The following is a 25,388-nucleotide window of genomic DNA, read 5'->3' as shown; positions in this document are numbered from 1 at the left end:
ATTCAGAGATAAATCCATTTTAACTAAAATTTAAATTTCTCAAAATTCATATGTCCTGCATAACATTTGCAGCACTCCGAGTCGCATTTCGCTTTTTTTTTTTTTTACAAATGTTTTGGTAAATGATCTTGGCTTTTGTCTAGAATTTTCCTTATTTTAAGAAAACAATAATTTGTATGATGTACTTACCCATGGCGCTACAAAAATATCGTATTCTAAAAATCATGTAAATTGATAAAGTAATCAATCAAATTTTGAGTATCTGAGGTGACTATTTAGCCCACCACTTTGAAATTAAAAAAGTCTAACAAAAGGCGATAACAATAATTCATGCTTGGTAAATTTTTGTAATGCTTATGAATTCCCATTAATCGCTTAAAAATTTTCTTTATAAAAATAAAACTATTTGGTTAATTTATATATTTTTGGAAGATAATATTTTTGCTTTGTTCCTGGTATGTACATCAGATTTTATTTTTTTTTATATAAGACTTAAAATTTCTACTTGAAAATAAATCTCTTTTACTTCTTACAAGGTCAGTTTCTAATGTGTGGAAAAATTCAGCTCAATGAAAATGGACAAAAATTTTTTTAAATGGACAATTCAAAAATTGATAATTCAAAAATTGATAAAAAATTTAAATCATTTCAGGCTACAAATAAAGTATATCTTTAAACCATTTGGTCTTAACACGGAATGGCAAACAGCCTGACAGTGTTTCTCTTTGCAAATGGTAAGCCACTTAAATGAGATGCAAGTTGTGTCACAACTTTTGCTCTCATCATTGACAAAATCGGCAACAAATCTTGGCTATACGGTAGTGGAAGCACAAGCAATCAAAATATGCCAGCCATCTTGACTTTAGACAAGTCGTGCAATAGACTGCGCTACATACTTCTTAAACAGTCAGTTTGTTAATGACCTATCCTGGGAACCATTGTGATTTGACTTTACGAGCTCCTCTCCATTGCTACTTTTTGTGGAAACATTTAACTTTGTCTTGACCTGCCAAGCAGGACATATGACATTTCCTGATACTTGCATGTCAATTTCAGAAGGATTATTTTATTTGCTTCCTCATTTTTCTTATTTTTTTATAGTAAACTATTATTATCCCTGAAATGTTATTGGCATTTTCTCCATTTTGATTAATAATTCTTTTCCTGGTTTCTTATATTAAAACTATTTTCATTACTATATAAAATAGTGCAACATTACAATATGAGTAGCTGGGGAGGGGAGTCCAGTACAAAATTGTGGAAATCTATGAAATACATTTGTTTCATGTCGATTCAACCAGCTATTTTTATATTTGCGTGATGATTGCTGCATATTAATGACAAATTTGTCTTGCTTCAATAGGTTTAATAGTTTCTAAGGTGTCACTTGCAAGTAATCAAAAGGTTTTCACAAAAATTCAGAAAGGTCATTCTGATACTATTTTAAAGGTGTCCTACAACTTTTATTCTATGCAAAATATCTTTAATCTTGAGATCATTTGATGTAGAAATCAATTTTTGTGAACTTTTCCAATAACATGTATAGAAAATTGTTAAAAAAAAAACAAAAAAACTTAAATATATTTTAGGTTACAAATTTTTATGCAAGCACAACTTTGCCATTTTCTTAATTTTGCAATTCCGTTGAAACCATTGTGGCACAAGCCAGAAAAATGCACCAGATAAAACAAGACACTACTTTGCAATAAAAAAATAATGATAAACAAAACTTGTTAACAGAACGAACCGCAAACAACACTAATGTTGAATTTTTTTTTCTTGACTATTGAAAATGCAGACTACTTTGCATAGCCACATGACTTCAACCATTCTTGGAATCCAACAAGTTTGCCTCTTTACAACAGGCACATGACAGCCATGATTGCTTATCGCATGGCCTCTCCATAGTCACCAGTCTTATAGTAATTTTTCTTGTGCAATTTAATAAGAATTGCTGATATTACACTCAACATTAAGTGATGCTAGATCCATGTTACGAGAAGGGGGGTGTAAAAAGGATAAGTTAATGTAAAGAAATGTATAATATCTAGTTACAATATTGGGTAATTACAAACAGTTCAAACTATGGCAAATATAAGTCTGAACCTGGATTGAGCAGTGCAAGTAGCCTCAACTTGCCATATTCCCACCATAAAAGGGTCTTTGTCTTGCATGTAGTTTAAAAATTAAAATGTTGAAAGCCTAGGTTACTAATAAAGATTGAACTCCCGATATAGGATAAATGGAACAATTGGTTATTGCACTTCAACCCCCAAAAAGAAAAATTGAAGCCACAAATTAGCTGTATTCTCATTGGTTAACAATAATTTACTGAGATTATTTAATATCTGAAATATGTTGACTAGATGAAAAAAGCAGAAAGGGCAGAAGTTTGAGAAAATATTCAACGATTATGAACCTGTGGCAACAAGTCCATTATTATTTTCATACTTATCCAGTGGAATTGAGTTTTAAGTATCCTGTTTATGGTCCACTGAAGTTGCTATCCTTTTTCACAAACACCAAAATTCTTACATTTTCTTTTTCACTTAAAATCTGTCAAATTTCCCGACCCCCCCCCTCCCCATTTTTTTAAGCACATTACTATACATGTTTTACCATTTTTAAACAACTTTATGGGTCATTCCCTGTCAAATCATCCAGATCTGGCTGTAATTTGCACTGCAGATAGATAATATAGGAACTAAGAAATCCTGAAATTTTGAGCACATAACTCCAAGTGGTTTCTTAGAGCATTTTTTTGTTTTGGTGTTAGTCACATAAGGTGACATTAAAGGATACAATTTTGTGATGTCATTTTCTTTGAATATTTTCTGATTGAAAGATCATATAGCTCTAAAAATTCATCCAGATAAGTTTTTTTTTTTTTTTTTTTTTTTTTTTTTTTTACCCAAGGAATCCAAAAATTGTCAGATTTTCAAAAATGAAGCCTTATATATTAATGGTTTTTGGATTTTTTCACTTGTGCTCCAAAATCAAATAAAAACAGGGTGTGGCTGGCATGGTAACCTTTTTCATATCTTTTTTTTTACACACAATAAATTGTCTTTGGAGCAAATATGGTTAAGTTTTTGTTTCGTTCACTCAGTTTCTATTAAAAGTCTGGTATATTTTTAATAATAATGAAAAATATTCCCTCCTCCTATTGGATGTGATAATCAATTTAGACATGTGTTAAATTTATGTTACACCTTAATTTGGGAGTAAGCCAGATACTCAAACAGTTAAGTTCTGGTAACAATTTTAATGACCTAGCAGTCTTCAAGATTAGTTGAAAGTTGGAAACATCAAGCCATGATAAAAGTATGCTTTTTTTTTTCACTCTGATTTTCTATATAGTTTCCTGAATATTTCTAACCTATTATAAAGTGTCAAATCGAATTTACAAAATAATTTTTCTTCAGGAGTGATCCTATCAAATTTTTCGGAAATTCTAAAATAAGTGACCTAAAATGATCAAAATACAAAACTTTATTACTTTTCATGATGCGATACTTAAAACTGTGGAATCTGAAAACACAATGTTGATTATAGTAGCAAAACTTGATACCCCCCCCCCCCGGTTTTCCTGAAAATCAGCATTTTTCTTAAAATCACAAGTTGCTGCACATCAACAAAATGCAAAGCACGGCTAATTTTTGTTATGTGATCTAAGGTTAAGGAATGCAAAGGATATAAAATTGTTTCAATTTCTTTGATTTGTGGGGTGTATACACATTTTAAAATTCTGGGCGAAGTTGCTCCCCCCACCCCAGTTCAGTGCATTCCGGAAAAAACCCATGGTTTTGCGAGAGTTAAGAAACAAATCCTACATTACCTTATTGGCTCCTGTAAAAATGTGAAACTGGTATATTTGTACCAGAAAGCCCCAAATATTCACACCTACAGTGTTTACCTTACAAAATGTCCTTAAACTACATTTCCAGAGTAGTTGACAAATTTAATTAAGAAACTTTTAGTATCAAAAATTAAGAAACTTCTTGTACTAGGAGGCCAACTCATGTTTCTTATAAAAAAGCATGGAAGCAAAATGTAGTGCAACTAGTTTCTAATTCTTTTTTACCTTTCTTCAGAAAACTGAATTACTTACGAGGCTTGCTCGATTGTTGTTCAACTCAATTTAAGTGTCACAAGTTTGACTATAATTGATTCAAGAGAATCTATCAGACTTGGAGCAAGGAATTGTTGAGACATTGTTGTAGAGAGCTGGACTGAAAGAAAATGAAGGTGAATTATCAACCATTTGCTTCCATCACAAACAATATTTCCAAAATATTGTTTGTGATGGAGCAAAGACCACAAAGTGTTGTGGTGGATTTTTACAACACAAGAGGACAAAGGTGAACGACTGATATCTTTGCAGATGGCAAATCGTTTGGAGGCAAGAGGGTATAATGTAACACCAGGTCATTTTCTTTGTCGTCAGTGCACAAAGAAATATGTGAATCTAACAATTGATGACACAATGGATTTAGACTACGAACCCATGAGTTCTGTGAAAACTTCACAAAAAACCTTGAATGCAAGACTGGTATCCATGGATGTTTCCTCTGTAGTTCTGCACAGTGTTGCTTCTCATAGTCGTGTTCATAGTGTGAAAAGGAAGTTAGAACAAACTGTTGAAACATTCAAAAGTGATAAAGTTGGTGTTAGTGAACTGACTGTGCATAATTAATACCCAGTGAAACAGACATCAAAGAAAAAGCAGCAGAATTGGATCGATTACATTATCTGATGAAAGAAGTTAGAGCGCTTCAACTCCTGATAAAATCCAAATCATGACACTTGCTCCTGAATTCTGGTCTTGTTGTGAATACAACTCCAAATTCTTCAAGGTGTCTGAATATGTTGTTCGAACTGCCAGAGAACTGACAAATAGTATTTTGTCAAAATCTAACTCGATTTTTTTTTTTTTCCTGGAGACAGTCGACATAATAATATAAATGTATGAGAATGATGAATACAGCTGCCAAATACCAGGCAAAAATGACTTTGTTAGGAAAAGGTGTTCATAAACAAAAATGCTTGATAGTGTGTAATTTGCATGAACTGTATATTGCTTTTAAATAGAAGTATCCCAATGTCAAAGTGGGGTTTCCAAATTTGCGGAAATGTGTCCAAAGTGGTGTGTTTTAGCTGGATCTGCGGGTACACATTCTGTTCTGTGACATACATCAGAATGCAAAACTTCTTGTTGATGCCATGAAGTGGAACATCACTTACAAAGATTTGATTTCAAAGTTAGTTTGTGATTCTTCTAACAAAGAGTATATGATGCATCACTCTGAAAATTGCCCTCGTAGAGAAGCATTGCAGAAATTCTTTGAGGTGCTGTATGATATGAAGCCTGATGACGAGTTTCATTTTAGTCGATGGGACACATCCAGCCATGCAACATTAACATACGCAGAATATAAAGATCTGTTGATTGACACCATTGATAATCTTACTACACAATCATATCTAGCAAAATGCCAAGCCAGATACTTGAATCAAAAGGAAGAGAACCTTCGTTCCAATGAGGTCCTTGTTCTGGAAGACTTTGCAGAAAACTTTCAATTTTTAATACAAAACAAAATTCAAAGTTATCATTGGAGCAAGTGATATTGCATCCTGCACTTAGTGGTGATTTACTACCGAGATTCTGATCAACAGCTAAAGCACATTTCATTGTTTCATTTCTCATCACAAAACCCATGACATTGCATTTGTATATCAAACTCAGACACTGACTGTTCACTTAATCCAGACCTTATTACCACACTTGAACAAATTATGGCTGCAGGGCTCAATATAAAAGCTTCAAGAATTTCATCAATTTATGCTTGCATAAGGAGGACTTTGGTATCGAAAGTGAGTAGGGTTTCTTTGCCACCAGAATTGATGGTTCAGTGAAATGCCATGTAGTTAAGTGGTCATTCTAACGCCCTCTTAATAATCAAATCTTTGATTATAAAGCCATGCTTGCTATCTACCAGATGTCTGCCATCTATTTCTTTGAACAGTAAAGAAACCATGGAGAAGGTGAGAAAATCACTTGAAGCAAGGTTTTCCAGTGCCAGGAACCAGAGCTAGTCACCTTTTTGTACCATTATCAACATCACAGATTGGCCATAAGTTGTCCAGTGTGGATGAACTATATATTCATATTGATGACTAACTTGCCACCATCAATTCTTTATATCTCTGACATCACACCAATCCAATGTATAACCTGTATTTATAACTCTTTCTGGTGGGTTGGTATCGTGAATGAAATAAATGCAGAGGAAGGTGATATCACTGTCAAGTTCATGCATCCCCATGGACTACACAAGACATTCAGTTGGCTGCAGATTGATGATACATGGTTTGTTCCATCAAGAAAATTCTTTGTGTTGTATCCCCAACATGTACCAAAGGACATACATAAGGTGACTAATGCCAAAACAAAAAATGCTCTAAAATCGGGGAACCGCTTTGAGTTATGCGCTCAAATTTTCAGGTTTTCTTAGTTCCTATATTATCTATCTGCAGTGCAAACTAAAGCCAAATCTATGGATATGGGTGTCAAGCCCTGGCTGATTTGACACAGAATAACCCTTATATCAAATGACCTTATTACGATCAAATTAAAGGTCAACTTGTAGGATATCTTGTCTCTTAAATTGGAATCAGAATGAATTTCTTTCTTTCCTTTATGGTCTATAAAGTACAATTTGAAGGGAAATCTGAGAGGATTACAAAAGAAAAAAAAAAGAGGCTGAATTTAATGAGTTGTTATTCAGCACCTTTACACTATCAACTATTACAATGTTTTAAAATAATGTTAATGATGTAAGACACATCCAGTCCAGTTTGATAAATGAATGATCTGAATATTTTATAGTTTTAAAGGTAAATTTTTACTTTAACTTCACTCACCTTTTAAATTGACAACTTTCTTTGTTTTTAGGTTGGCTGAAAATGAATATGACATTCAAATTTGGGGCAGATAAGTATTTTCTGGATATTAAGACAGTTTTTTCCAATGTATTATTTAATGAATTTCAGTGGCTGTTAGCATTCTTAACATAGGGACAGGAGTGTTTTGTAACACATGCACATTAGTACTTTTTCAGTTGAGAAAAAACATGGCTGCTAATGAAAACAAGTGATAATATTGGATAATAATGGTCTTAATATCCAGAAAATTAATTGTCTGCCCCAAATATTAATATTAGTTTTCAGCATACTCAAAAACCTAAAAAAAGGCATCAATTTAATGGTGAATGTAGAGTTGCAGTTCAATTATAAATTGAAAAGAATCAATTTTAAACATTAACATTTTATTGAAATTGTGTAGTTGTATTTTTGTGTTTGTATAATAAGATTGCAAAATAAAAAACTGTACACACAAATGCAATACTTGTTATCCATAAATTATTGTTCAAAGATTTTTTGGCAACAAAATCATTTCAAACTGATTGTAATTATCCGATTTGTCTTGAGTCTAGTTTATTCACATCTTTTATCTCTTAATAATTTCTGCCTAAGATAAAGGAAGTGATGTCAGTCAGTGTTGTTTTATGAGAATTTTTTTAGTTAGAAAGATATACCTATCAACAGTATAGGGGAAATCTGGCTCTACTTTATCAGATTATTGGTATACATATATTTCTTTCCTTGACTTTTGCTCTTTTCATACTTTAGTGACTTTAATCACTTCAAAATCCACCCTTGCATTTTTAGTTCTCCTTTTTTATTCTCAATTTACTTCATCTTGTTTTTATATTTTTTTGAATAAGATTTTTGAATTCTCATTTTTTTGAATAAGATTTTTGAATTCTCATTTTTTTGAATAAGATTTTTGAATTCTCATTTTTTTTAATAAGATTTTTGAATTCTCATTTTTTTGAATAAGATTTTTGAATTCTCATTTTTTTGAATAAGATTTTTGAATTCTCATTTTTTTGAATAAGATTTTTGAATTCTCATTTTTTTGAATAAGATTTTTGAATTCTCATTTTTTATCTTCATTTGCTGTTAAATTTTATTATGAAAACAAAATTATCTGTCTAGTTTTGTTGACACTTCCTTACGAATGAGGAAGCCATGAGTGACAGGCAGTAACCCCTAACTGCAAGAGAAGGTGTTCATGCATGGGAGGATGGTATTCTAAAACTTAACATACTGCCCTTTGATTCTAGCCGAAAGGTTCCTATGTTTTTATGCTAACCAATTTGTCAGTTCTTATCACAATTTTCCAGTGGGCAAAACTTGATCATGTTTTGCAAAGCTAAAAATAACAATTGTGCCCCCCCCCCCCCATCTTTCTTCCCTACTTCCCTGTCTGAAGATACTGGCTTCCTGACTTTTGAAAACAAACTTTTCAGGAAAGTGACAATATTTTACTTTGAAAACCATAACAAATGGATGAAGAGAAAATATTGTTCTAAACTACTTTTACAATCAAGTTTTTAAAAAAGTTTCTGGTCTTAAATGATATGCAAGGTTGATAGGTCATTAAACACAACCAATCAACTCTCCAATGAAGGTGTGAAACATGAACCCTGTACAATTGCCACGGCAAAGTCTTTAGGAGAGAGGGGGGGGGTCGATCTTCCATATGAAATGCCTCCCATGCAACGTGAGGATAACGTGGCATAACTATATGGAAATATTCTAAATGGCTGAGTGTGTTGCTAATCTTGTGAGTTTCATGTGACCTTAATAGATTCAATGTTTTTCTACTTGTGAGTGAACAGCTGAATCAAGCTGTGATAATAGTTAGATTAAGGAAGACTTTTGCCGAAAATTCATTTCGATGTGTACAAACAAAGGGTGAATTGAACTGGATCTGTAATGGTATTCAAAGGTTGGCTGAATGTATAGGGAAGCAGCTTAAGATGAAACTAGCATTTGTCACCGGTTTCTAAATTAAAATAACTTTTATATTAAACAATGTGTATTAAGTGTGTGAAAGTAATTTTAACGCTTAATTTTTTAATATATTAAAGTGTATTTTCTTTTTTTTCTTTTTCAGTCTGTCATGTAGAAATGGGCTATCTTTGTTTCGGCAAAGTACACTTTTGTTGCGACCTTTGTCCATACAGAAATATCATGTTATCTATGGTGATATTAACAAATTGGCGCCTACGGTGAAATCTTTTGTTGAAGAAACTGCAAAGGTCACTCAGCCTGATAATATTCATATTTGTGATGGCTCGGATAAAGAAAATGAATTATTACTTTATCTTTTACAGAGAGACAATGTTATCACAAAATTAAATAAATATGAAAATTGGTAAGCTCATTTCATTCATTCAAGTTTCTAATAACAATGCATGGAAAAGAATTTTTTTTTCTGTATGAGTTTTATTAATGGAGGCAATCTAGTTTAAAACTGCCATGATCTTGTTACAATTGGAGTAAATCATTGAAATTATTTCTTGTCCTTCAAATTGAATAAAAAATATCGGAAGGTTAAAGAACAAGTATAAAAATTCTCCACTTTTTTTTTTTTTATTTATTTATTTATTTTTTTTCCTCTTTGTCTTTTCTCTTGAATTTGTAAAAAAAACTATTTCAAATTTTGAAAAGAAAATTGAATGAAGGAATGGGTGTTAAATCTTAAAAAAAAATTTTTTTAATTTTAATTATTATGGTATAGTTTGGTTATTAAATTATTAATTAAACCATAATTAAAATTGAAAAAGGATCTACTTTCTTATCGAGAAAAAGTTAAACAAATACTAAATTCATTGGCTAAAAACTTGGAATTCGTTTCAGCAGATCATTCAGAGTGTGAATCCATTATTCTCAGATTGCTGGGTTATGAATAAAAAAAAAAAGCAGATAGCTTGCTTATGTTGGCATGTTTATAAAATCAGTCATTGAGCTGATAAAGTGTTAAAAAAAGGTGGGGGGGGGGACTTTTTTCTGTCAGTCTGGTGTATGAACGAATGAGAGGATAGCATTTTCTGGAAGAATAAATGCATTCTGGTCGATTTAAAACAAAAAATATTAAGCTATTGTACTTTTGATTTTAATAAATGTTTAATAGCAAATAAAATTCAATGTTAGTCATATGAGTATTAGAAACCTATGAAGTTGCCTCTTGATTTTATTAATAGATTGTTTACTTTAAAAATTAACACCAGTAATTTAATATAAAATGTTCATTGTTAACATGATTGTAAGAGTTGCTTTAAAAAGTAGTAGCAACAGTATTACTTTTTTAAAAGTCAAAGTGTAATTGGAATTTTTTAAAAATTTAACTAATTGTACTTTTCCACTGTTGCCTGCGACTATTTTACTTCCAATTTTGAAATTTAAATTAACTAAAATTATGGTTATTTATATAAATAAAATAGATGCATGTGCGTGTGTGTAAATATTTAACTGATAAACTCTTAAACACAAAACTGAAATTAACAGGGAATAGTAATCATACACCAAGGATGGTTCATAATCAGTCATGGCCAAATCAATTCATTTCTTTAAATCATATATATCTATAATATAAAGCTGAACATGTGTGTGTGTGTGTCTGGTTACGAATAGGCTCCTATATGGTTGACTATTATAGAAAAGTGATCACATATAATGATAGAAGATGTATCGAGACACAGGAATAGGTATGTTTGATCTGGCATAATGATGATTCATTAAAATTGTGGGGTCTGCGTACGTGCCTGGTCCACAAAGTATAGAAATAAAAAATTTAAAAATTAAAAAAAAAAAACGTTTACAAGTGTTTTTGATATAGATGTACATAATACTTTGATAAGTATGTTTTAACTTAAATAGGGATGGTATAATAAAATTGTAGGGTCTGCTTTCGCGCCTGGCCTCCATAGAATGGAAATAGGCACAAACTTTAAAGACTTTTCATATCTATCTGCGTAAGTATACTTTGATAATTATGTTTCAGTTTGAAGAAATATGGTATAATAAAATTATGGTGTTCGTTCGCACCTAACCTCCATAGAATGGAAATATGTCATAAAGTTTAAGAAGGTTTTGTAATATAGATCCACAGAATATTATAAGTGTTTCAACGTAGACCCCTACTACCATGTCTCCTTCTCCAACATCAGGGGTCTACGTTCTAACCTTCCAGAGGTTGAAACCCAATTACAGGAGACTAAACCAGACCTTTTATTTTTAAGTGAAACTGGCATTGGACAGGCTATTTCCCTAGATGAGTTTGCAATTACAGGATACTCTAACTTAACTTCTAAATCTGACCCCCAAGATCGCCATGGGCATGGAATATGTGCCTATATTAAAGATAGCTTTCCATGTGGGAGGGACATCTCCTGGGAAGATCCTAACTTACCCTATATGTGCTTCCGGGTTGCTTTAGCTCACACTACTGCATTTATATTTACTCTCTATCGCCCCCACAACAGCGGAGTTACTATCTTTCAAAGCATATCTGAGAAAATTGACCAAGTCCTTTCTACTTATCCTTTAGCTAACATTCACGTATGTGGAGACTTCAATGTTCACAACGTCGAATGGTTGACCCACTCAAACAAGACCGATGATGAGGGGAGGTTCTGTCATGATTTCTCCATTGCGTATGACCTCACTCAGATTGTTCAGGAACCCACCCGTGTGCCCGACAATGATGGCCAGTATGCGAGCCTACTAGACCTTTTTCTCACAACTTGCCCTGAACTATGTTCAGTTTCTGTTCTGTCGCCTCTTGGATCTTCCGACCACTCTGTTGTATCAATTAAGATAAAAATGAAATGTAATAAGTCCCCAGACGTACCTCTTCATCGTACAGTATATCGATACACTAAGGCTGACTGGGATAGCTTCCGTACATTTATATCTGATCTACCTCTGCATTCCATGTTTAAAAAGGATGTGTCCTCTATAGTATTAGACCTAACTGAATGGTTAATTGTAGGTATTGACCATTTCATACCCTCTAAAAAGTTTCAGCAAAAACCTAACAGCCAGCCATGGTTCTCTCCAGAATGTGCTGCTGCCATTGCGCACAGAAATCACTTTTTCCACTGCTTCAAACGTAATAGATGTATGGAAACTAAAGCCGTTTTCAGGACTGCCAGCAACCATTGTAAGAAAGTAATAAGGAACGCAAGAGAGTTGTATGCTCAATCTGTTAAGTCCAAAGTAGCTGAGCAGCGGCTTGGTTCCCACCAGTTTTGGCAAATAGCAAACAGAATCCTGAACAGAAGCGTGTGCTCCATCCCAACTATTATCAATGGACCTGAGGTAATCTCGTCAGCATCAGACAAAGCCAAACTCTTTGTCAAGAACTTTGCAGCTAATTCTACCCTTTGCGACCAAGACCGCCAACCCCCAATATTTCCTCCTGTATCAGAAAACACGCTATGTGATATACGTATATCTGTACGTGATGTTGCCAAGCTAATCAAAAACCTTGATTCCAGTAAAGCAACTGGCCCTGATGGTATTCCAATTATAGTACTCAAAAAACTTCAACCTGAACTAGCGCCCATACTTACAAAACTGTTTAAACGTTGTCTTAAGGAGAATAGTTTTCCATCTCCCTGGAAAATCTCATCAGTATGCCCTGTATTTAAGAATTCAGGTGATCGCTCATCCCCCTCTCAGTACAGGCCAATAAGTCTCCTGTGCGTCATGAGTAAGTTGCTAGAATCTGTGTTAAATACAGAAGTAATCAAACATCTCAACAAAAATAACCTTAGTGACACTCAATATGGTTTCCGTTCTGCTAGATCTACAGCAGATGTGCTTACAGTTATATCGCATAGGATTAGCAAATCTCTCGGTGGCAATCTTTCTAGGGCAATTGCTCTTGACATATCTAAAGCCTTTGATAGGGTATGGCATAAAGGTTTACTTCATAAGATCGCTAGCTATGGTATAGCTGGAAAAGTCTTCTCAATTATTAAATCATTTCTTTCTGATAGGTTCATAAGAGTAGTAGTTGAGGGGCAAAAATCAGAAGCTCACAGTATTAATGCCGGTGTCCCTCAGGGATCCATCCTGGGCCCAACTCTTTTCCTGATCTACATTAATGATCTTCCAAATCATATCCTTACATCATTTGTAGACATTTATGCTGACGACACTACCATTTATGGTACCACATCTAAGACAGTAAACGAGCAAGTTCTCTCCAATTCTCTCTCCTCTGATCTTGAGCACGTAGTACAATGGGGAAAGGAGTGGCTGGTTACTTTTAATGCATCTAAAACCAAGCTTCTCTCTTTACATCATCAACATTCTAATCCACATTTGTCATCAATTGAAATGAATGGCTCTCGTCTTCAGGAGGCCTCAAGTTTTGACAAGCTTCTGGGCTTGACCATTACTCCTGATCTTAAATGGAACACGTATATCAAATCTGTTGCCAAGGCCGCTGGAAAAATGGTGGGATCTTTCTATCGATCCAGTAGATATCTCACTGCTGATGCTATTCTCTATCTATATAAGAGCCAGGTACGTCCAAGGATGGAATACTGTTGCCACATCTGGGCAGGAGCTCCTAGAAAGGACTTGTCCTGCCTTGATAGAGTTCAAAATAGACTTCGTAGCCTCGTAGGAGATGTCCTTTTCTCCTCCTTGCAACCTCTATCTCACAGAAGAGATGTTGCGAGTTTGTCTCTGATGTATCGTTATTTTCATGGAAAGTGTTCAACTGAGCTGCAATCTATGGTCCCCCCTCGCCAAACTTTCACAAGAAACACTCGTCTAGCTGTAAACACTATCAATAATTTCCCCCACTCTTTATCTGTGCCTAAACCTAAACGTAGATTCCATGAACAAAGCTTCTTTCTTAGAACTGCACGCCTGTGGAATTGTCTTCCGTTTTCCTGCTTTCCGGCTGACTACAATATGGTTGTGTTCAAGTCTAAAGTAAATAAGTTCTTGATGAGCCGTTCCATATAAGTTATTAAATTTACCAAATTTTCATTACTAATGATTACTATATTGACCAATTTCTACTGTACACTCTTTAACCCTTATCCTTGAGTGGCCTCTGGGCCTTGATAATGTGGTGATGCCTTTGTAAAAAAAAAAAAAAAAAAAAGTGTGAACAGGTATGGTATAATAAATTATGGGGTTTATCTATTTTATTTTTACTTTCATCGTATTTTGCTTTGGTTTTGATACCTCCAAATTCGAAGCTCTCTTTACAACCCTTCCTTTTCATAACCTATCATACTTTCATAAATCAGTCAATTTTCTGTAGGCTGTTTTTGAACCCAGTCAACGACTGATACTTTTGCTTGTGTGTGTGTATATATATATATATATATATATATATATATATATAGGCAAAATGTGTGTTAGTGTGTATTTTTTGTGTATATCTGGCAGAGGCTTTTGTAGGAGGGGGGACTCATGGCGGTTACTCTTTCTTAGAACATTTTATATGCTACCTAGATTATAATATTTACGAAACAAAGTCGCATGTATCTTAATTTGGCTGACTTTTACACGCTATTTTTGCGATATTTTTTGCGATATTTTTTACTCTCCGCGTGCAAATTTGTGTTCTCTGCTTTTTTTGTAGCGAGATGTCCAGAAAAGCAATGAGGTTTGATCAATGCGGGGGGGAAACCCCTTACATCAGAAAATTTCTATTCATTTAGGCACTCTCCTTTTATGGGGAGCTGTTTTCCCCAACCTCTTGTGGGGAAATAAACAACATGCACAGAAACTGGCTTGCAGTCAAAGTTAAGTGCGGGATTCCATTCTCCTATGGCGTGATGTTTGACCTCATTAAATTTATGCACCTGTCACTTTTTAATCGTTTTATTTCACCCATTCTCACTTCTCTGCCCGTGTAGCATGGCGGTAAGTTATAAGGCTATTAAAGGGTTCGGGTTCGAGCCTGTCTACCTACCAGAACTTTTTTTTTTTTTTTTTTTTTTCCCCTCTACACACACACACACACACACACACCGACAAACACCCGGGGAACGCCGGGCACCCCCACTAGTCAATAATATAAAAGTTAAAATGGGCACTCACGTTTGTGTATGTCTGCGAAAGGCTTTTTTCGTCTTCTCAACATGGTTACATTTATGGAGAAGTTTCCTTATACTGCCTAGATCATAATATCTCCGATTTGCAGACAGACATCGTCTCTTTGTTTTGATCAACTTTTAAAAAATTCCCTCGTTTCAAGTGTTTGTCTTTTTTGTATAAAAGCGAAACTAATCGAATGCAAAAACGCAAACACCTGGCCTTCCAGGACTTCTTGAAGGCAATTAGCTTTGATCAATGTGGGGGGGAAACTCTTCATATCAGATAATTGCTATTCATTTGGACACTGCCAGAGTTCCCCCTTTTTGGGGGAAGCTGGTTTTCTCCAACATTGTGGACAAACACATACGACAGGAAGCTTAAAGCTTAACTGGCCTACAGCCAGACTTAAGTGCGTGATTTCATTTTGCTATCCACTATGGAATGATGGTTGACATCGCTAAATATGAATGCTTTACACTTCCGGTCGCATCATAGCATAGCGGTAAGATGTCAGGTTTTCTTTCATTTTCTAGTCTGCCTTCACATCGCAGGTTCAAGCTTGCCTGCCTATTACTACTTTTTTTTTTTTTTTTTTTTCTCAACACACACCTCCAAACAACACTGGGCACCCAGCCTAATTTCTTCCTTATCTCTCAATTAAAAAGCAAATGGAAAATTCTATTGGAAAGAGAAAGTAAAAGTTATGTAGCTGAAGTAAAATCTTGGACAAAAATTTGAGTTTGATGAGAAAAGGAAGAGGATTGTTATGATCGGGGGGGGGGGTAAAGTTTATGTAATTTTTTTACAGTGCTGTGATAGAATCAAGAAATAAAACAAGGGGCATTGAGCTTTACTGCTGTAAGATTTTTTTTTTTTGTTTTTTTGTACATAATTGCTACTATAATGGGCGAGCATTCTGGCATGAGGTCTGCGAGCCGTGTGTAGTTCTTAAAATTCGACTCGAAAAATTGAAAGCTTAGGCAAGAGAATTCTTAACCTAACAGAAGTGAGGATTTTTTTTTTTTTTTTTCTACTGTAGAAGACAGAACTTTATTAAGTAGTATACTTAATATCTGCAATTACCATATGCTTGCTTGTATTAATAAAGTGGCCTCCATGATATCCATACAAAACCACTGAACATAGCTTATAATTTAACTTTCACTATATTTGTAACTGAAATATACAGTATCTTAGCTGTGATACTAAGATTATTTTACTGAGTAGATGCAATGCTCTGTGCTTGACCTTAATGTCTGCCTATAAATACAGAATACGAATTCTGAATCACCATGAACTAGTTGTTCTTCTTATAACTAGAAAAAAACACCTAACAGATAGCTACGAAATCCCAATATACATTTTACCTCCAAGACGACTATCTCTGTCTAACCTGCATGCCAAAAAAAAAAAAAAATTTTTTTTTTTTTTTCTTCAAACTAAAACCTTACCTGAAACTCTAAATCCTAATGGAGATCTACTGCTATTTGTAAGTAAATAAGCCCTGTCTCTTGAACGCTAACAATCTGCTCCTTCCCACCAAGCCACCACACAACTCCTACATTGCACAGCATTTGTAGTGGAATCTTTAACTTCCAGCCCCTAACCTTCACGTGCTAACTGCTTAGTCATCACTAAACATCTTTACATTTCTACCTCTTAGACATGCATTAGAGTTCATTCCTATTCAATTAGGTATTTAACAGCCAAAATATGTACTCTGAAGCAAAGCGATCTGCATTACATAACTGTCTCCTCCTTGATAGTTTTGCAACGATTAATACGAAACTGAACCGATACTCCTTATGCTAAATGTCCATGACTCTTACTTGAAAGCTGAAATTATCTTCCCTCAATAATAGAAACGCACTTTATACCTACAACTTCAAATTTATTCGCACCTACTGAAAACCTGCCCATATATCTATTCACCTAATTACACATGACTCAAAACTTACCTACTGTTTTATCCGTACTATATTGCAAGGGAAAGGGACCCTGCACTCATCCCCGGTGGGCTTTCCTGGGGCCACAATCCTAATTGAAGAAAGGTCAGCTGATGGTCTACTTGTGATGCATGTCTGATGCTCTGCATAATCTCTTGTTCAGCTCCCCCTTACCTAAACTGAAACTCTTTAAAAAAAATATGACGACAGTACAATCTAAAAATAAGCTTAAACCAGGCTTAGGGTCAAACAAATCCAACTTGCCTCCTCCCTTGAGGCTCGCATTCACAAATATCCGTGGGCTTAGAACTAATTTAGCTGATGTTGAAGCATTTCTCTTAACAAATACCCCGGATAGTAGGTTAACCTACACTCCTCCATCCCCTCTAACTACTTTAACATACCTGGATATCTCCTACTCTGTCGTAAGGACTCCAGACACATGCACAAGCTTGGAGTTTACATTCGTAATACCCTTCCCATAACTAGAAAAACAAACCTAGAATCGGATGATCAAGCCTTTATATGCTTTAGACTAAACATGCAACACAACATTAGTTACTTCTCTACCGCTCTCCCTCGACCCAGGACTGCACCATAATAAACAAAGTCTCTGCCAGCATAGACACAGCACTCTCCCTCGACCCTAGCGCACAAGTACATGTATTTGGTGATTTTAATGTCCACCACAAAAACTGACTTGGATTCTCTACTTACACAGATGCAGCGGGCAGCACAACTGATAGTTACGTTTCCAACCCATTTCTCTGACCAGAAAGAACGACATGCATCACTTCTAAATCTGTTTTTGACCAGTTCCCGATGATTATATAACAAATACCGACAGCCCACTTGGGAACGCTGATCTTGCAGTGATAATGGTTGAAATCGCCCTAAACTCTAGAGCCAAAACTGAAGAGCCAGTGCTCAAAACAACGAGATATTATAAAAAGGCTGACTGGGAAGCCATCAGAGATGCCCTATGGGGAAATATTTTTCTCTTCCTGCTGAACAGTGCGCAAACGAGACCACTGAATGGTTCAAAACTGCAATCGAAGCGCATGTTCCCATGCGGAAATTTTATAGCAAGCCCCACTCTCCCCAATGGTTTATTTTGACTTGCGCAACTGTCATTGCTCAAAAGCAGCATGCATACCGCAGATTTAACCAACATAATTCCAGTTCAGACAGAAGTACATAAAAGCTAGAAGTAACATAAGAAATGGTGACAGTTAAGAGAGAATTTACGGAAACCACTAAAAAACACATCGAAGCACAAAAACTAGGAATTCGTGACTTCTGGAAAATCTACAACAGTGTAGTAAATAATGGGCAATCAACAATTCCCCCACTAACCAACAATCACGAGGTTGTTTGCTCAGCAATCGAGAAGGCTAACATGCTTGCCAGTTGGTTTGCCTTAACCTCCACACTGGACCCTTCCAACCAACCCCTACCTGAATTTCCTATGCGGACAGACGCCACACTAGACGATCTGAAAATCACCCTCACTCAGGTGCATGCTATCATAAGAAAGCTTGACACTTCAAAAGCATGTGGACCCGATCTCATCCCAGCTGTGCTATTAAAAAGTGCTCAGCCGAAATAGTTCCAGTTCTCTCCAAACTCTACAACAAGTGCCTTAATGACTCATGCTTTCCGGGCAGTTGGAAAACTGCTTCTGTGGTACCAGTATTCAAGAATTCTGGCGAAAGAACTGACCCATTAAATTATCGCCCCCATTAGTCTCCTCCCACTTTTTGCCAAAATATTTGAGACCATAATTAACCATGCTTTAGTCCATCACCTTACAGATGCTAAACTTCTGACTGACCAACAATATGGATTTAGACAAGCCCGTTCCACAGCAGACATCCTAACTGTAATCTCTGAACGTATATACCATTTACTGGACAAAGTGGGCGAGGGCAGAGCGGTAGCTCTAGATATATCTAAGGCTTTTGACAGGGTATGGCATGAGGGTCTCCTCAGGAAAATTAGATCATACAGTATCACTGATAGAATACTTAACATAATTAAATCCTTCATGGAGAAGAGAAAAATCCAGGTTGTCCTCTACGGTCGTACATCTAAACAATGATATAATGTGGGAGTACCCCAGGGATCTATCCTACTATTCCTGATATTCATAAATGACCTCCCCGACAAAATTGCCTCTGATATGGATATATATGCTGATGACACCACACTCTATAACAGGCACGACAGGAAAACAAATGAAGAGGATGACCTCCAATCTGTAGTGGAATGGGGACAAAAATGGATGGTCACGTTCAATGCCGCCAAGACTAAACATTCAATAATTACAAGAAACCTTCTCTACTACCTATAGCAATGGCCAACGACTCTTTATCTGAGAGTACATCTTTCAAATTCTTTGGCCTAACGTTCACAGGAAACATGAGTTGGAACAATTACATTGAAGGCATTGCCAGGGCTGCTGCAAGGAAAGTGGGCTCTCTCTACCATGCTAGAAAACTACTAACATCTGAAAGTATCCTGTACCTCTATAAGGCCACCATTCGCCCATGTATGGAGTATTGTTGTCATATTTGGGCTGGTGCATCTGCTACTAGTCTCCCGCTCCTTAACAAGGTTCAAAAGAGTCGCCAATCTGATAGGCCCTGAACTAGCATCTAAGCTTCAGCCTCTGCCCCATCAACAAAACGTTGTATCCGTCTGCCTGTTCTACAAGTATTTTAATGGTGAATGCTCTGATGAACTGGAAGCACTTGTGCCCCCACGACGTGAACACCCTTGACAAACCTGACATGCTGCTAAATCCCACCCCCACACTATAGAGATCCCTAGATGTAAAAGATCTTTTTATTCCAGTAGTTTCTTCCCTCAGAACCGCTAGACTTTGGAATTCCATTCCAGGTCCCTGTTTCCCCAACTGTACTGACGTGCAGCGTGAACTGACATCTTGCATCCCAAGTCCCTACATAGTACCCAGTAGTTGTTGCCCTCTACACCAAAGTGGCAATGTGCCTTGTTTGGGGTGAAAATGTTAAAAATAAAAAAATAAGGTGAGAGGAGAAAGATGGAAGCTTTGACTGCAACATCACCACTGTGACTCCAGAAACATAACCAGTGAGTTCTGCCAACAAAGTGACTGGTGATCCAAGGACACCATCTATTACATTACAACCTCTACTGCAAAATGTTACAAGTGTGAAATATTGACAAAAATTAAATGAACCTATATCTTTTTTTATCCAAACAAAACTTAATTTAATGTTTAATTTTCAGACAACACCAGCATTTGGTGATATTTTTTTACTTTTGTTTACGTATCTCTTCATAGATTTTATGCCGTGTAGATTTGATGTATCCTATCTAATTCTGGTCATAGAACCATTTTTAGTTAATGTTAAAATTTTGATTCATCTTAGATCTAAAATTTTTAGATGCATACTTTTTTTTTTTTCCTTGGCCGGTTGGTCTATCAGGCTTTGTAAGTTTGAAATAGCATTTTCTTTGGGGTTTTTTTTACTCACATATCTAGTTTTTTCTTTGCTAGGTTTTTGTATTAAAAATTTTTCACAATTAGTTTATTTTTTCTGATCATGAAACTTCATTTTCGATTAATGTTAACACAACCAATAGCAATGATTTAATTTCATTTTATCTATAGAAAGATTTTATAGGACATGATAATTGGCTAAAATTATCTTAAATGATTTTTTTCACTGCGTTTAAATCTCCTCCAAAAATGTTTTTTGGAAATGACCTTTTTAAACTTTTTTTTTTTTTTTTTTTATCTTAGCTAAGTTGTTTTTGTTATTCACACTAAACATGATTGAACATGCCAAATTAGGTCACAAAGTATTTATGTTAAGTCAGATACATCCAAGATGAATACTACTGCTACATTGAGGCGCCATATCTCATGACAGTACCCTTTCTTATTTTCACAAAATTGACTTTGGCTGTTTCTATATTAAATCTCATTCTCATGCAGGGTGCTCACAGCAAGAACTCTAGTGACCACAACAAAAGGAAATGGATGTCAGATAACTGATCTGATCCATTTCATTTTGTATTAAGATGTAATTGCTTACACACGGGCATGTTAAAACTTGTATAGCGACATGAGCTCTTAAAACAGTGTGCCTGTCTACCTTTCAACCAGCTTTTGCTTAGCTCTATTTGTCATGCAAATATAAACCATTCCAGTTAAGATGTTGATCTAAGACGTTTCCTGACTTGTCTCTCATGACTAAGACGAGAAGTAAACCTCGAGATCAAAGCCTATGCCAACAGACTTGGATTTCCATTTATCTTAATGCATTGCATCTAAGTCAACGTTTTTTATATCTTTTGTTACTAATGCCTTTTAGTTCTTATTCTTGTTTGATAAAACTCTTAAATAAAATAAAATTGATTTAATTGTAGAAAAGATGTTAGTATTTTTAACTGTAACCGATCCTTTGTTTCTGGGGCAAGCTCAGTTGGATAAATACAGATGGCTATTTCCAATCTCCAACAAGATTATAAAACTTCAATGCTTTTACAAAGGTTTCCTCTTCATGTGGCTAGCATCAGATGGAATTTCTATCGACAGAGCAAGGTCTTCTTATCCATAGAACACATTGCCGTGGGTTGGCTTCCCTGCTAATTACATTTTGATAATCTTCACATTCAACGTCAATGAATTCTGCCCAAAACTAATGAAATGTTGTTCATCAATGTTAGTGCACACATGGTATTCCTTATTTGATAGTTGGCATTCATTTTCAGTTTTTAACAAATCTGATCAACAAAGTACTTAAAATGTTATGCAAATAGCAAAGGTACCAACTCTACAGCAAACTTCAACCAACACCTAGTCATTGTCTGTCGTCACAGATATACCACTGTTGCTTTCATTTCAACAGGAAAAGCGGCATTCTTTGTTCGGGTTTCTGCTCCTTGGAACATTCTCCCAAAAGAATTCATTATGATGCCTACCATATCCAAGTTTAAAGTTGTCTTCGACAAACATTCAGATGGTATATAGATGTCAATAAAATTGCTTGATCAAGATTGAGGATCAAATTTAATATGAACCAATTCAAAATACTAATGCCACCTACCTATGACACACACAAGCAACAAGTTTAGTTTAAACATGAAAAAGAAATGAGAAAATTAATTTATTTGAATGGCACATGGATTCGTCTTTAAGAGATCTTTTCTATAAAATGTCAATCTCGTACGAATTCATATTCAATGCTAGCAGGATTACCCAGCAATGCCTTGGTTGGAGAGGGTAGGTTTTTTTTTTTTTTGGGGGGGGGGGGGTTTACATGGTGGTCACCACTTATCAAGGCCCGGAAGCCACTTAGGGATAAGGGTTATTGCAAGTGTACAGTACGTTAGTGTGGATATTTGAAGTGTTTACTTAAGGGGGCGGTTCATTAGGAATTTAACGTTGGACTTGAAGACATCCAAGTTGTAGACGGCAGACGGAACAGTTCCACAGGTGTGCAGTTCTAAGGTAAGCTTACATACGATTTAGTAAGGATTAAGTAGCTGTTATGTTTACTATCTCCTATTGCTGTCGCATCTTATCTACTCTATTACAATGTAAACTAATACCTGTTCTGGGGGTGGATAGGCTGTGACTAAATTCTAATCAGTTTGACAGATTTTGGCATTCTGATGTGAAAAATGTGTGGACAACCAGCAACACTAAGTACAAGATCTTCCAAAGGGCAGATGAGCTCCAATTTTTTTTTTTTTTTTTTTTTTTTTTTTTTTTTAAGACAAAAAAAATATATTTTACAAACTGAGACAGTATATATCAGCATACAATATATATAAACTGTCAATTGCTTTATTGCAAATTAGTTAAAATATCAATATTTCACTAAATATAGGTCACAAAAAATTAAAATTGTATCAAAGGACTGTTTTAAAGTTAAGTAATTTCCTAAAATGTTATTCAAATTCCTGCAATATTAAGTTATGACATTTTATTCTTTATCAAATTTCCACAGTTCATTGCAGGTTTCTTAAAATGTTGTTTTAGGGCAAAAATACAATGTCTAATCATGAAAGCTTTATTTTTTATATTTTTCTGTCAAAGAATAATAAACAAAAGCATATCCCAGATGCTGAGCCTCAAATAAATGAATTAACGTATCCAGCCTTTTTTAAAAAATGCAGGTCTAATTTATAACTGACCAATACACACATAAACCCTTTTTCACCTCCCTTTCCCCTTTTCTTTTTTCTCCATCTTCAGTGTACATTGTTTTTTTTTTTTTGTTTTTTTTTCTCCAGTTTCTCCTCTCTAGTATACTTGGATAAACCTTTTCGTATACAAAGAATTTAATATACTAGTTTGGTCTGAATCCACAGTATCTCTGAAAAGAGGCAATGCAGATCACTGAAGTTAAGTAACGTTTGGTTTGGAAAGTACTAAAATGGGTGACCATTTGGAGAATTCCAAGTGTTGTGATGTGCTCTCCACTTGACATTGTTTCCAGTCAGTCTTGGGCCTCTCCTTGTCACTGGAGCCAAGCAGCGTCAGTTCAGGAGAGGTGTAGTTGGAGATTTTAATCCTTGTTTCACAATTTTTTTTAATTTTAATTTTTTTTTTTATTACATTTTCACCCCAAACAAGGCAAATTGCCACTTTGGTGTGGGGGGGGCTACTATCAGGGGCAACAACTACTGGGGTACTATGTAGGGATTTGGGCAGCAAGATGTCGGTTCACGTTGCACTTGAACTTCTGCACGTCAGTACTGTTGGGGAAGCAGGGACCTGGAATGGAATTCCAGAGTCTAGCAGTTCTGGGGAAGAAACTATTGGAGTAAAAAGATCTTTTACATCTAGGGATCTCTACAGTGTGGGGGTGGGATTTTGCAGCCTGTCAGGTTTGTCGAGGGTGCTCACGTATTGGGGGCACAAGTGATTGCAGTTCATCAGAGCATTCACCACTAAAATACTTGTAGAAAAGGCAGAGAGATGCAACATTTCGTCGATGGGACAGAGGCTGAAACTTAGATGCCAGTTCAGGGCCTATCAGGTTTGCGACTCTTTTGAACCTTGTCAAGGAGCGAGAGACTAGTAGCAGATGCACCAGTAATACTCCATACATGAGCGAATGGTGGCCTTATAGAGGTACAGGATACTTTTGGGTGTTAGTAGTTGTCTAGCACGGTAGAGAGAGCCCACCTTTCTTGCAGATACCATTACATGGACTGTCCATTGTCTCTTGACACTGAATGGAGACATGGAAATATATTGTAAGATCAGTGAGAGAGAACCCCAGCAGACTGCTTGATTATTGAGAAAGATAAAAAAGAAAATGTAATATCTATTTATACATGTATTAGCAAAGTCTTCTGATACACAGGTTGCTTTGTTTTTGCTTCGACTTTGTGTTCCAACCCCAATGCTTTTCCATTCTTCAGTTTTTTCCAAGCATCAGAACTAAAGCTATAGGCGGTCAGAGGCTATTGTAACCTTGGTTTAAATTTATAGATTGAGCAAGAAAAATTTTCTTTTTTTCAACTCTCAAAATATACTAATATAAACCTCAAACCAGAAAAAAAAATAAGGATAGATATTGTTAGCTCACACGGCAAGCTACAATGCCGACAGTCATATGCTATTTGTCAGATTTGAAACCGACGGTACTAATGGTGTTCTGATCTATATTCTGATGTAATGTATGTAGATGTGTGTGTGTGTTTATGTATATTTAAGCACAAGTTTCCTTGAATCAAGTCGGAAGATCTTTGTAAGCATTCCTAGCAGTTTGTTTTTGTTTTTTTTTCCCAACGATATTTATCTACTTAGTCTGCTGTCCATTTATTAGTAATTTTCATTATTAGAAAAAAGATTTCATTATTGATACATTGCCATAAATCCTTATCAGTTCCACATGGTTAACGAAGCAAATGTTACCAATGTATTAGACTGCTCTCATTAACGTTATCTCTGAACTTTTATTAATCAACAAAAAAATTATTTTAGCTTATAACTTCCACATTATTCCAGAAAATATATTGGATTAGACCTTTATAATTAAAAAATATCAAACCAAAAACTTCTTGCAAAAATGACCACAGTGTTAATTTGTCATTTTCCAGACAAAATCTACAACAGCTTTATTTGTTAATTACTTGATTTAAAACTGATGGTACCAATGTTCTGATTTTCTTGGATATATATATATATATATATATATATATATATATATATATGAGAGAGAGAGAGATCCTTGTATTGTAGTTTTTTAGATGTAAATCCATTGAAACTCTGGTGTTTATCAAAAACTGCTCAATGACAAGCAAAGCATAATTATAGTTTATTTATAGTATTTACAGTATATTTACACAAAATTTATTGGCTATATATATGCATACATGTTTCTGCTGCAACTCCAAATCTTCTGATGGCCTAAATACGCTTCTTCTCTAAATGAGTTGCAGCAGAAA

At 35.2% G+C, this 25,388-nt stretch overlaps 1 protein-coding gene and 1 long non-coding RNA gene across 3 annotated transcripts in view; one reads left to right on the top strand and one right to left on the bottom strand.

Moving 5' to 3' along the window:
• The window catches only part of LOC145258277 (phosphoenolpyruvate carboxykinase, cytosolic [GTP]-like), an 88,814-nt gene that overhangs the window by 13,900 nt on the left and 49,526 nt on the right, over positions 1-25,388 (top strand). For both annotated transcript variants that reach the window (XM_080116280.1, XM_080116281.1), the window contains exon 2: positions 9,026-9,286. In XM_080116280.1, coding sequence (XP_079972406.1) covers positions 9,026-9,286 — 261 coding nt within the window. The remainder of the gene's footprint in view (positions 1-9,025; positions 9,287-25,388) is intronic.
• The window catches only part of LOC145258279 (uncharacterized), a 104,069-nt gene that overhangs the window by 61,555 nt on the left and 17,126 nt on the right, over positions 1-25,388 (bottom strand). The window lies entirely within an intron of this gene.

The sequence above is a fragment of the Euprymna scolopes genome, chromosome 33, assembly GCF_053919585.1.
Source record: "Euprymna scolopes isolate OS-2025 chromosome 33, ASM5391958v1, whole genome shotgun sequence".
Lineage (NCBI taxonomy): Eukaryota > Metazoa > Mollusca > Cephalopoda > Sepiida > Sepiolidae > Euprymna > Euprymna scolopes.
Note: the sequence above shows the minus strand (reverse complement) of the source record. Positions and strands in the feature narration are given on the sequence as shown.